General features: G+C 37.6%; 2 protein-coding genes across 2 annotated transcripts in view; one reads left to right on the top strand and one right to left on the bottom strand.

Annotated features, from left to right (window-relative positions):
• LOC134746712 (uncharacterized) overlaps positions 1 to 10,566 on the top strand; it is a 32,490-nt gene extending 21,924 nt beyond the window's left edge. Inside the window, exons 27-31 of the mRNA XM_063681231.1 lie at positions 163 to 355; positions 848 to 1,104; positions 1,372 to 1,464; positions 5,871 to 5,988; positions 6,612 to 10,566. Coding sequence (XP_063537301.1) covers positions 163 to 355; positions 848 to 1,104; positions 1,372 to 1,464; positions 5,871 to 5,988; positions 6,612 to 6,805 — 855 coding nt within the window. The 3' untranslated portion in view covers positions 6,806 to 10,566. The remainder of the gene's footprint in view (positions 1 to 162; positions 356 to 847; positions 1,105 to 1,371; positions 1,465 to 5,870; positions 5,989 to 6,611) is intronic.
• Positions 10,567 to 12,592: 2,026 nt separating this feature from the next.
• Positions 12,593 to 13,687, bottom strand: LOC134746711 (protein OSCP1). Its single transcript, XM_063681230.1, has 2 exons — positions 13,556 to 13,687; positions 12,593 to 13,460 (listed from the first exon to the last, which is right to left on the bottom strand). Exons 1-2 carry the CDS (start codon positions 13,665 to 13,667, stop codon positions 12,640 to 12,642), a joined length of 933 nt encoding a protein of 310 aa, XP_063537300.1. The 5' UTR covers positions 13,668 to 13,687; the 3' UTR covers positions 12,593 to 12,639.
• Positions 13,688 to 13,711: the final 24 nt, after the last annotated feature.

Raw genomic sequence — 13,711 nt, 5'->3', positions numbered from 1 at the left:
GTAGGGGTATGAATGGGCTTGCAGTACAAAAGGGAAAGTCTTTCAATGTGTTAGTTGTGTTTAAGGGACGCCCATTGAAAGGGTTTTATCCCGGAAAGGGTTGTCCGGTCCCTGGTTTTACGTCTGTTAAATTATATTTATTCACGAGCATTTTATCCACAGATGGAATTCCACCAAGGCGAATGGCCGGCTACCATGGTCCCTCTCTCCATCGAAGCATCGGGACTGACCTCCGGGCCGGTGCTATGCTCGGAAGAACAGAAGTATGCCCTCGAAGGCGTGCCGCTAGAGTTGCCCTTCACATGTCGCGCCACCAAGCCGCACGAGGGCAAACCTGTCGCGGATTTACTAAACGGTAAGCATCGTTAGGTAACTCTTCGCACCGTGGCCGTGTACCATGGTCCCTGTATAAAGCAGCGGGTCTGACCTCCGGCCCGGTGCTATGTGGAAGACCAGAACTATGCCCTCCAAGGCGTACCCCTAGAGTTTACCTACAAGTGCCGTGCTAGCAAACCGCATGAGGGCAACCCTGTCGCGGACTTGCTTAACGGTAAGGCACAGTCTCAGCCAAATAGTGTCCATTTTGTACCCATTCTCCGATTTATAAACGGGATGGAAACGCGAACACTTTTTGGATTCTCCGTGCAAGACCCGCATACTTTTTACAATAAAATTAATAAAGTCGGACCGATTTATGTTGGCAGCCATCTGGTGCAAGTGTTAAGTAAACATCATAAAATAAAAAGCTGTAAAAATTAATGAAATAAATGCATTTGTATTTGTTGGGCTATCAAAATCCCTGCCAACTTAGCTTGGTTTGACTCTACAACTGCTAATTAATTTTCAGGACAAATCGGATGCTCAGTGATCCCCGCGGGCCCGATCACACAATCATCTGAAATCGAGCTCTGCGCCGAGTGGGGCATCCGCAGAACCTGCACCAAAGTGCTACTGGTGCCTCCGGTCAAACTGTCGGCCTCTAAAGTGTCGCTCCTCAACCCGCCGGCCATGTTCACGGTGTACGGAGACTCGCAAGCCCTGAAGTCGGTTAGGTTGACGCCTTCGCCGGGCTTGAAGATTGAGCAGACAAGCTCGAATGATGAGGTAAGTTTGTAAAAAATTCGATGATAGTTTTCTCCAAATACGATAGTATTTAGATACGCGCTGAGGAACAATGTAAAAATAGTTAAGAGGTTTATGTTATCTTTTAGGGTCAGTGTATTTTTACCCAGTGTCAACCAGACACCGATGTCTTAATTAGGTATTTAATAAAAATTATTTTTATGAATCGATTATAAGTTTAGGGGATATGAGTTGATAACTTTTATGAGTTGAAGTTACGTGTATAGAATGATGTTTTGAATTTTGTAGATAAGTGTAGAAGTGACCTCGGAAGCGTCGGTCTGCGGGCTTGGCTGGGTAACGGTGATGTCGCGGCTAACAGGACAGGAGTTACGCGTCGAGGTACGTTCTTTTTATTTTCTTTCGGCTGTCGGTATCCACAGCATGCATCTTACATTTAGATGTAATGAGTATTCATTACATCTAAATGTAAGATGCATTTTTAAACACAAAATAAAATCAAGAATAAGCACGCCACGGAAAAACGCCATATGTCATCAACTTTTGATAGCTAAGTTGATAGGAGCGATTGTACTCTAAAAGATCGCGTGTTCAAGTTTTGATCGAGGCTGTGAATTTTTCCACTGCGTTTCGGCGGTTATCACACTGATGTGGTTTTCGGATGCGATGACGCACGGTGGGTTGGATGGCTCGAAAAGAGGACATTCGCACTTTTTTCAGAAAATCATTTTTTGAAAAATGCTATCCAATAGAGAATTATATGAGGAACAATAAATGTGGTATACATTTTTGCGAAATAAGGCATATTGACAGCAGAAAAAAATAAAGTCTGTTTTTTTGTATGGGACCCAAAAATAGGTATCTTGTTTCTCAGAAACTATTAGAGGTCCCGTCTTCTACCTTTCAAGACTTTGTTTTTCTACTTTTATAGAGTAAGAAACGATAAGCAGATTTTCTATTCAGGTGCTGTTTTTTTTTTTTTAGTCCAGTAAAAGTTAACACATTTTCGATTTTTTCGTTTATGTCTTTTTTGGGTTTTTACATTATATTTCGATAGTTAAAAGTAAAAATGATAATAACACATAGTATATGTAACGTTTATTAAGTTATAAAAAAATCCTAAGTACATTTTTTACATTTTTCATACAACTAAAAAGAAATAATCTAATGTTTTACAATAGACACATGTCATTTAAAATAAACAATAAACAACAAAAAGTAATATGGTTATGGTATAATAATTACGATACATAAATAACATTTCTTAAAAAAATACATATACCTAAATACAAAAATTACTACACTTAGTGAAAAAGTTATTCATTGGTATTTTCTAACATTTCAAAAAGTTTTTTTTTTTTTTTTTTTCATGTAGTGTGCACAATAAAGCATTTTATTATTATTATTTGTATCTCCTTGGATATCACGGGCCTATAAATCCCGGTCTTTTGATAGGCTTGCGTGGGGATATAGATCCAACACGTAGAGGCCCCTTGGAGAGCTTTAATGTCATGTAGAACGCCTGCTGGAACCCGTTCACAGGCGCAACAATAGACACCCATGAACCGGTCGCAGCAGGCATTGGGACTATTGCAGAAAAAGTGAACAGTATACCGGTCTATGGATTGAAGTTTGGGTGGACAATGAGACTGGGCTATTGTAAAGAACTCCGGACACCTGCCATAACAATGTTAATACACGTTATCGAGGCAGGTGGTGACTCGCCGCTGACTAGATGGGCCCCTGAAACTGCCGGCGTGAAGACGACCAGGAGCAACACCGGTGTGAGCGGTTCAGGGGTGTCGAGATATTATTATTATTTTTTTATACTACGTCGGTGGCAAACAAGCATACGGCCCGCCTGATGTTAAGCAGTCTCCGTAGCCTATGTACGCCTGCAACTCCAGAGGAGTTACATGCGCGTTGCCGACCCTAACACTCCTCTCCCTCGAGCTCTGGCAACCTTACTCACCGGCAGGAACACAACACTATTAGTAGGGTCTAGTGTTATTTGGCTGCGGTTTTCTGTAAGGTGGAGGTACTTCCCCAGTTGGGCTCTGCTCTAGATCTGGAATGACATCCGCTGTCCTGTGCCCTACCACACAAAGCGAGATGTCATTCGCAGTGCCCATACCTCTATTATGTTCGTCCTTTACATAATCTCGGGACCATGGGGTCCCGGACATTTGGAAGGCGTGCGTGGGGCCGAAGCCAACACGCAGAGGCCCCTTGTAAAAAGACAATTTACTCTAAAAGGTGATGTGACACCACCCGACGATTATCCCTGTATGCACTATAGTAGTGCACCCAAGGACAAGCCCCGGTTAGTGCAGGACTATTGCAATGATAAGAAACAAAATAAACTAGACTATTGTGTTGAGATGTTAGTGTACTGGTTACCGGGTCTATGGAAATACTATGGCACCTGCCCCAATCTATGTTTAAAAACACGAAAAAAATGGACAGGTGGTGACTCGCCAACTCACAATATGGGTCCCCGAAAACGGCCCTAACGGCCCGGTAAACACTCACAGCCACTGTGCCAACTCGCGTCTTTATTATTATTATATTCATGGTCGTCGCTCGTATTATTTTCTATAATTAGTAATTCTAAAGCTTCGGATGAGAGTTTTTTAGCTTTCTTAGTTAGTCGTGGCCTTAGAAGAGTTATTTGTGGATCAGAAGATATAAGAAAGTTGTGCAAAATATCTTCATTCGTCATGGTTCTGCTACATTTTCTAGCATGGTGTTCTCTCACATTGCGAAAAATATAATTAACATTTTATGATTCATTTTGTTTTTGCGAATAATAATTGTTTCAAGATAAAAGAATACTCACTATTTCGTCTTCCATAAAATGATTGAGTTGTAAATAACTAACAACAAATTTGAACCAAAATCAACTGTTTCCCAAAAAAAAAAGTAAAAATCGTCGCATCTGTAACTTGTTATTAATATTATAGAATTAAACTATCAAAAAATATTGTGGCATCCCAAAAAAGACATAAACGAAAAAATCGAAAATGTGTTAACTTTTACTGGACTAAAAAAAAAAACAGCACCTGAATAGAAAATCTGCTTATCGTTTCTTACTCTATAAAAGTAGAAAAACAAAGTCTTGAAAGGTAGAAGACGGGACCTCTAATAGTTTCTGAGAAACAAGATACCTATTTTTGGGTCCCATACAAAAAAACAGACTTTATTTTTTTCTGCTGTCAATATGCCTTATTTCGCAAAAATGTATACCACATTTATTGTTCCTCATATAATTCTCTATTGGATAGCATTTTTCAAAAAATGATTTTCTGAAAAAAGTGCGAATGTCCTCTTTTCGAGCCATCCAGCCCACTGTGTGACGGTGAAATACCCGACTTATTTTACTAAATTAATGTATCAATGTTCAAAGACCTGCCGAAGAGACTCAATGACGCCGTAGGAAGCTGACAGCTTCCTCGCTCAATGTATCAGCCTAATAATCCAGCTAGGCAATGCTGCTAGGCTAGCGTCTTCGGTACTATGCCGCATATATATATTTTTATTCAAATGAATATAGCCATATTATTGGAATACACTGGCAGCTTAAGAATAGTACATTACTACAGAGGCCGGGAAGTAAGGGGTTGCCGGCCGAATGCATATATACGGCCGAACGTAGTGAGGCCGGATAGTTATGAGGCCGACAACCCCTTTTCACGCCGATGTATGTATAGTGCTTTTCTCAAACATGCAATGAAAAAAATAAAGAAATCTCCACGAAATCAAAGTTTTAATTCTAAAGAAACTAAAAGTAAACTAGGCACAAAATATAACTACCACCTGTACCTATCTTTATCACACGTGTCGTATATTTTACACATGTAGTTAATCAATTTATTACACAAATGTTCAAAGGTATATTTATGTATCTTTGATTTTTCGCCTTGCATCCTTCTGACTGTAGTTTTAGCCACATAACTAAGATTACATCGTTTTTTATGTTGATATTATGCTTCACATACATCGTTGCCTTAAACATGGAGTATAATTAACAGGTATTCATTTAATATTTTCGTCGGAACTCATATTAAATAACACAATAAACAACGCACAATAAATCCAATAAAATAGAATTACAGATACACAATGAAAAATGTTCAACTTTACCTCCAAAACGATTAAAAAAACACCAACGCGTGTTTGAGTAGACATTTTTACCGCTAATATTTAAATGAAATATAGTTTGTCAAAGGACTGTCTCATTTCAAACATAGACAGAGATAATCATACTATCTTTGTCTTACACTGGTACTAGCACCCAAAAGAAAAGGATGAGTATAGTTTTTTTGTTCTTATTTACTGACAAACTGGTTTGACCAACTATATTTTAAATCTGTATTTGTAGGTAAATTTGCAATTCAATATTATTGGAATTTGTTAATAATATTTTATTTATATATTTTTTGTAAATTCGATACAAATAAAACTGCAAAATATATTAATTATCGTTTATTGTTTTTTTTTAAGGGGTATTGGCAGAATGTCATTCCGAACCATAAGCAAATATTGGTTATAGTTTTTTTTTTTTGGCTGAATGCCATGATGCTGTGTCACAAATATATGTGAAATGGAAATTAAAAAAGAGCCACTTCCCGGCCTAGGCCTGCAACTTTGTATGAAATTTCATTACAGGCCCCTCGTCTAGCCGCGCCGGAGTCGTGATACTTCCCAGCCTAATATAAAGAACGTAATATCAATATTACATAGCATGTTTGAGAAAAATGTATTTACTTATAATTTGTCATGTACAGGTGGAGCGGTCGTGTGACGTAGCGTGCGGTACGCTGCTGGGCGCGTTGTTGACGCTCGTGCGGCCTTTCCTGCCCACGCTTTTGACGCTAGCCGCCGTGATTGTAGCCTACATGTACAGTAAGTATTATTTAAAGTTTAGAGTTATTCCCACTAGTTAACACCAAGTTGTATAACTAAGTTCTTTCTCAGCTTTTAACACTGGTAATAACTACCAAGTTATTACCAGTCTATTTTTAAAATTGGGTTATTCCCACTAATTACCACCAGGTAATGAGTGGGAATAACTCAATTTTAAAAATAGACTTACCTTATTGGGTTTACTGCCTAACGGCCATGCACGACACACGAAACGGCATACGAAATGTAAAAAAAAATGAAATGAAATGAAATAACTTTATTTCAGGCAACTAGTGGCCCATAGATAAATACCTTAAAACAGCATACATATTACAATCAATATATAAAAAAAATGTGTGTGCTCCTTCGTATATGACAACTACGTTTATAAAACTCTAAGCTAAATAAATGTCTTATGTTACGATGGTAGCGGCGTTACCGCTGCCAGCGTGGTGTCCTTTTTTACTTATAATTTAAAAATTACCCACCTCTGGTCATTTTAGAATTTAATGTATCTTTATTTACTTTTTTATATTTTTAAATAATATTGCAATAAACTTTGTGCGTTAAGTACTGATATTGTCAAACTGTTTCAATACCTGACCTAACCCTTTCTTTTTCAGTCCAATACCGCTGGAACGAGAAGGCGCGCCTGCGCCTCCCGCAGGCGCCCGAGTCGGTGCTCCCCCCCTCCACCCCCTCGCCGTTCCCGCGCCGCTCCTGGTCGCGCAGCCCCTACGCCGCGCCCGTCTACGGCGACGCCGACACCGAGCCCCTCTCGCCCAACTCTACCCGGATACACTCGAGGTTCCTGTAGTGCATTGTGTTTAACCTAGTTGGACTGAAATACTAAGTGCCAGTTGCACCATCCGCACTTGACAGACTGATCAACGTCACCCGGCGCGCCGCGGCGGTTTACTATGAAGCTTTCCATACAATACAATTTAGCGAGCTCTTTAACGATGACATACGGTGCGACCGACCCTAAGTTCGTTAACCCCGTGACCGCTAAAAACGTCAACTGACGGGCCCGGCTACAGCTATAGGCGATAGGCGACGATAGGCGTGGCGTTCTGAGGGTTTAGTAGGATATCATTTTACAGTGCCTAAAATACGTAAAACCGTACAATGATTGTAGCATTGGGTATGGCTGGATGACCAAGTTGAAACAATTAGAACAAAAAACCCTGCTCAAGACAACCCTAGTCAACGCAAGCCGCTAGTCAAGCGGGTATTAACAAGTTGCAAATGATTTGAGACGACTTTGATATTTTCAACGAACGGAATGTTGATCCGTGTTAGTATGTAGATTTGTGTAGGAAGGAAACTAATATTTATATTAAAAACTCGGGCATAAATGCCTACCCAAAACTGGCTCTTCTATAAGTTGCATTTCTATTTTCATTCGATAGCAGATTCGATAATTATATGCACTTTTTTTGTTGATTAATATCTGGATTTTTTGTCGTCTTCGATATTTTGAAATCTGAAGTCAGCTCACAAAGAAGATATGAATTAAATACCTTCTCACGGATCTACATTCCGCCATACGAAAGTTTAAGTCCTGTGATTAATTGGCCAAGCGACGACAATCGATCGCATAGAAAATTATATGTAAAGGGGCCCACTGATTACCAGTCCGCCGGACGATTATCGGCCTGTCAGTTGTTGTTTGGAACTGTCAAATTTTTGTTCTAACTGACAGGCCAATATCGTTCGGAGGACTGATAATCATTGGGCGCCTTTACGTTGTAAATCGGACGAAACGGGCAGAAATGATGTTAAATGACAATCAATATGGTGGAAGGGGACAATGGGGACATATGTGGTATTTTCTATAAAAAGGGATCTTATTGTCGATGGCGCTTACGCCATTATTAACGATGCTCCGATATTACAATGCCGCGCGACGCTGTGCGGCGTAAGCGCCATCGACAATAAGGTCCCTTTTCATAAAAAATGCCCCATATTGTTTTGATGTATGTTTTGTAAATAGATTTAGAGTGGCTTAATTTTAGACATGTATTTTTGTAATAACACCGAATGCCATTGCAATTAGAATAGAAATAAAACAGAATAGATAGAACCAATTGTAAAATATGGATTGACATTTAAAAAATTAGGTAGGTATAAAAATTTAACAAATAAAAATATTCTACTAATAATGTGTTTGACTACTGCCGATAGATAGTCTGGGTGTACATATTAAAAATAATCTGGATCTCTGTATATTCTTATCAAAATAATATATGTATTAAAACATATTCTCCTAGACTGTAAACAGGTGGAAGTATATAGGAGCAAATACCTAGGGAATCCATGCACACTAAAGGAGGCAACTAGCAACCTGAAGACTTTGCTAGGCTTCGTGGAGGAGCTGGGGTGGTTAGAGTAGCGCTACCTCGTTTCACGCAAAATAGGCACATTGGATGTCGATTTGCGAAAAATTCCCAGCATAACTAACTAACTATATGTATTAAAAATGTCAAATTATACATATACTCTTGGCAGCTCTTTACTTATGTGTTCTTTTCACTTTATCACATCATTCCGCAAAAAAAACTTTAAATAGTTACTCAACTTTTCTCATGTATATGGAATAGGTTGTAAGAATGGCCACAAATTATAAAGAAGAAGAAGAAAGAAAGAAAATACATTTATTTGACGCCACAACATAGTACATAAAAAAGAAAAGCATGCAGACAAAAAAACGTTTGGACGCCAAAAAGGATCCCCACTCAGCATAGTGCCGCGGCAAACCGTGGCGCTGGTTTTCTGTGGGGACCTGGCTTAATCTAAAAATAATGGCGACACGTACGCCAACGACACACAAATAAAATTTACATTGACATAAAAATACAAACATTATTAAACAGAAAATTAAGACAAACAAAATATTAATTACCGCCTTTTTTAAATATATTTATAACGAAAGTTACAAAAAAAACCAACACCAGAACGAACTAAACTTAAGACTAAAACTAAAACAAAGACTAAAACTAAAACAAATCATCAAATTGCCGCGGAAATGTAAAAGTGTGTGTGATAAGTGTGCGAGTGAGTGACTGATATCAGTGTTGGCCAAAACGTTAATGCAATTAACCATTAACCAGTACAAATTGAACCGTAAACTGTAAACCGTCCGTTACGGTTTACGGTTCAATTTGTACTGGTTAATGGTTAATTGCAATTAACGTTCGGCCAACACTGACTGATATGTTACTGTGATGTCTGTAATTGAATTATTGATAACTTGTACATGTGTTGTGATGTCCAGCTCTTGTAGGCTTAATTATTTTAATATATTTGTACTGGTTTGTACTTAATACTTTTATTTCTTAGATTAATGTTTTGCGTCGAATCAAAGCTCATTTAGAGAAAACTCGCATGCGCAGGTACGTTAAATTGCAGTATTTGGTGAACGATATATCGATGACCGATTGAATTAGTAATCGAAACCTTAGTAGTCGGCAAATTAATACTCGCATACAAGTTCGCTTATAATTTGTCAGAGCATTAACAAATCAATCTTAACATAATCATCAACATGTCATGTCATTAATGTAATCATTAACATGTCGCGCGAGTGACTAAAAATATGTCATGCGGTTTTTTTAGTTTTGTTCTTTTAAATACTTTTAAATACCTATGTTAAACGAATAAATGATTCTGATTCTGATTATGTTACCCGAAGGTTCAGATTTAAAAATTTACATTCTAAGGTTTTAGTCATTTTCAATATGCTTTATTAAGATAAGACGAAAGCTTGTTTTGTTCACGCTATATGTTATAAAACTTAGAGGTGCCTCTCTTGTATGTAGTTATGTTAAGAACATAGAGGGGATTTACATAAGAGTAAGTAAGTAAGTATGGAATTATGGATGTATGGAATGTTAACTTCTACATACACCAAAAATAAAAACACTTCTACATACACCAAAGGCACTTCATGGGCTATACGTATAAAGGTCCGTGCACACTGGATGTGTGTGCGTAGACATGTACGCGCGCGTTGTAATATACAAATCCTTATGAGAGACGACATACCGCGTGCGTGACGTGTGCGCCGTGCGTGCGCGGTTCCAACATGTTAGCATTGTTATCGCACCCATACGTGCAAGTCTACGCACACGCATGACGGTATGCACTTGCCTTAAATGCAAGCAATTATAGTTTGGCAAGCCAATTTTGTCAGTTGAAAAAGGCGGCAAACTTGAAAAATGTAGGCGCAAAGGATTGATCTCCCATACAAATAATGAATTTCGCGCCTTTCACTACTGACAAAGTGGGCTTGCTAGAGTATACATACATTGGGCTGTTATGTTACTGTCAGCTTGATAACATTGTTTTTTAGTAAAATTGTAAACATTGGAGGTGAGTACAAACACACATTTTTATATGTAAATGTTAAACGAAAATGCCAAAGGATATGTAGTTTTATAAGTAATGTTGTAATTTTACGTTTTGGTAGTAAAAAGTGATGAAAAATTTGTGTTTGTTATCTATACTCGGTGTAGAAGGACATTGTCATAATTCTCATAGGTTGTAATCGTAAGTGAGTAAGAAATAAAGGTATTTTCACTATCCTGAATCTTTTTTTCCTAGAACCAAAATTTAAGCAATTGTGTTCAGTTTGTGTCAATTAGCTCACGATACACTTTTTTGTCGACAATACTCGAGCCGGCCGGTATAATAAAAAATGCTGGCAATAGGCTTGATGACAATTTACGACGGAATTATACACCGGAGAATTTGGAACGGGCACGTAGTGGTCAGGACGTTAGCCGCGTAAGCTGAAGACGCGGGTTCGATTCCCGCCTCGGCCACCGGTGGACTAGGTCACTTTTTCTTTGGTGTAAAGTTGGTGTATGATATCTATTTAGTTTTATAATTAATGTACTTATATAGTTGCTATACAATCATTTTTTGATAAAATGTAAGGAATCGAATTATCGAATGGTATCATTACTTTTTACAAGCTTTTATTTAACTTGCAATGTACCTATCCTATGTAAGTAAATATGTATGTAGTTATATACATGGATGTAAGTATGGTTATATATAATTATTTTTGTAAGGGTCAAATCTTGCAAGTTAAATTTGACCCACTTCCCTGTTTCCGATGAAGCTGAAAACTTTCATACATATGTCAGTGGGGTGATAATGCAATATTAACCATAATACCTCGATGGTACCAACCATCGAGCTGATCTGATGATGGATGCAGGAGATGGCCATAGGAACTCTGTGATCAAACAATGCAACCTAATTGTGTTTGGGGTTTTTACAATTGTCTCGATGAGTATTAGTTGCCTGTGTTAAGAAAAGTACAGTCAGCGATAAAAGCTTGTACCAAAAATGAAATTTTTGCCAAAACTTATTACCTTTTTGAATGTTAAAACTTAAATTTTGGAACTTTCAAGTCCTGTATTTATTTATCATTTCCTTAAAGGTTATTGTGATAAATTGCCCATTTGCTATCTATTTTACTAGATTTTGTTATAAAATTCAACATGTGTCATCAATCATCAACATAATCATTCCTATACACCTGATGGGATGCACCAACGCAACGAGTAAAGTAAGTATAGGTAGGATGCACTGACAAATATGTATAGACAAGCTGAATGGTCCGCGAGGTGTCCGCCATTTTTGTTTGCGTTTGACTTGACGTCTGTCACTAAGCTAAGAATAAGCGCAGCTAGCCAGCAAGCCAGTAGCAATTAAGTGCATGCACTTCATTGAGGTGCGGAAACATTTTCTTCGAGAGGCCGCCTCTAGTGTTTACTTATTACCTCAATTATGGGATGTCGTTGATCCCCAGGAGGATAGGATGGATACTCGTGTGGGACGCGACTTAGGCACGGCGCCACGGTTTTACTCAAAAGTACGTCGCGGCCGCGGACGCAACTAAAGCCTTTATATATACAAGGATCTCGACTCGAAACTATAACTTTGTGGCCTTTGGCAACAGTAAATCATACTCGAGGATAATCTTTAATAAAAAAATATAAGCAAGGGAAGTCCCTGACCATAGATAAGATCGTGTCCCTGAAATAGGTACCTACATTTTGTTCCATAAATGTTGCCAGTGAACAAAGCTTACGGCATGTTCAAGATTTTTGGAAATTAGCTCACTCTATTTCAATACTTTGCACTTTTATTCAAAAATTGTATGAAGAATAATTTACACAGATGGGTTGTAAATGATATTGGCAAATACAAGACATTGGATGGATTCATCCAGTCATTCAGCCATACGAAAGCCAGTTTAAATGAAATTAGACGATATATCAAAAATATACATACAACTATGAACGCTGAAAACATTACACTCTTTTTTTTAGCAGTTGTGTAATAAAACACGTTATTAAGGATAACAAAAATTTCATTTAATAATCAAAAGGTAATGTAGTTAATTTATACATATCATTATCAATGATAAAAAATTGTTTTAGAATTATGAAATGGTATAGTTGGTCAAACCAAATTGTCAGTAAATAAAAACAAAAAAAAACTACTTATATTCATCCTTTTCTTTTGGGTGCTAGTACTAGTGTAAGACAAAGATAGTATGATTCTCTCTGTCTATGTTTGAAATGAGATAGTCCTTTGATAGGTATAGTTAGACTAAATTTTATTTTTATTAACCTATACATTTAAATCTAATTCGTCCATCATTTCTAATAAATCTTCATTGGGGGATTTTGGTATATCAGGGACGAAATTAAGATCAGTAGTTTTGTTTCTGATTTGAGTCATAACAATAGCTTCAAATTGAGTATCTCGATTTATTTCAATGGTTTTCTTCTGAGATTCTTTATTATACAGTTCTATTGGGAGCTGTAACTCAACCTTTGCTTTTACGGTAGACACTTTTTCTATAGGTCCTAAAAGACATCTAATCTCATGAGTGTCAGCACATCGACTTTCATATTCCTCGACAGACTTCTTCTTATTGTCATACTTATAAATATTTTCCCCTAAGTTACTAATTATATTTGGACTTATTGTTAAAGGCAAATTGAACGTCCCATCCTTCCTTTGCAATCCTAGTCTTAGCAAAACGGATATTTTTGTGTGGTATTCGGAAAACCAAAGGATTAGAGTGTTGCTCAAACATTTATAATCATCGTCTGTAAAACGTTGAGCCAGCGCCTCGAATTTCCTCATCGTATGCTCGATGATGCATTTCGGGAAATTTTTAGGCATTATTATGGCAACACTTTTTAAATGTCGCCGGGTAATGTCAAAAATGTTTTGATTTGTAGCCACTGATAATTGCCATTTGAATATCATAGTCATTAAATCCCATAATTTGCTCATGGAATAATCGTCTAGTTTCATGATAGACGTGGCCGAGATATCTTGAAGAAGTTGTTTGACAACGGCATGTGTTGCGACCGGTTGCGGTATAAATAGCTCTTCTAAAAGTGTTGGGTGTAGCAGCACTGTCATTACGTCGGTGAGTACTGTAACGTAAGAATGATAACTGTTAGTTTTAGGTATGAAACAAATGAAAATATATATAAGAAGCTTACGTTTTGTTTCAGTTCTGCAAACTAACCTCTCTCGCACTTCTCTGCTGCAATATTTTGGGCCTTTAATCTTTGTTCAATGACATAAACCATCTCACAGCCCAAGTTTACAGTAATAAAAGGAGTTGCAAAGTGAGACATTGTTGCTATAAAGAAGTAGACTACTTTTTCTTCACTTAATTAAT

The sequence above is a fragment of the Cydia strobilella genome, chromosome 13, assembly GCF_947568885.1.
Source record: "Cydia strobilella chromosome 13, ilCydStro3.1, whole genome shotgun sequence".
In the NCBI taxonomy this organism is placed as follows: domain Eukaryota; kingdom Metazoa; phylum Arthropoda; class Insecta; order Lepidoptera; family Tortricidae; genus Cydia; species Cydia strobilella.
Note: the sequence above shows the minus strand (reverse complement) of the source record. Positions and strands in the feature narration are given on the sequence as shown.

Excerpts from the sequence above, each read along its gene's own strand:
- LOC134746711 (XM_063681230.1), bottom strand. The coding sequence starts at position 13,667 with ATGTCTCACTTTGCAACTCCTTTTATTACTGTAAACTTGGGCTGTGAG. Across the intron at positions 13,461-13,555 it reads AGCAGAGAAGTGCGAGAGAG|TACTCACCGACGTAATGACA; the intron begins GTTAGTTTGCAG and ends CTTACGTTACAG.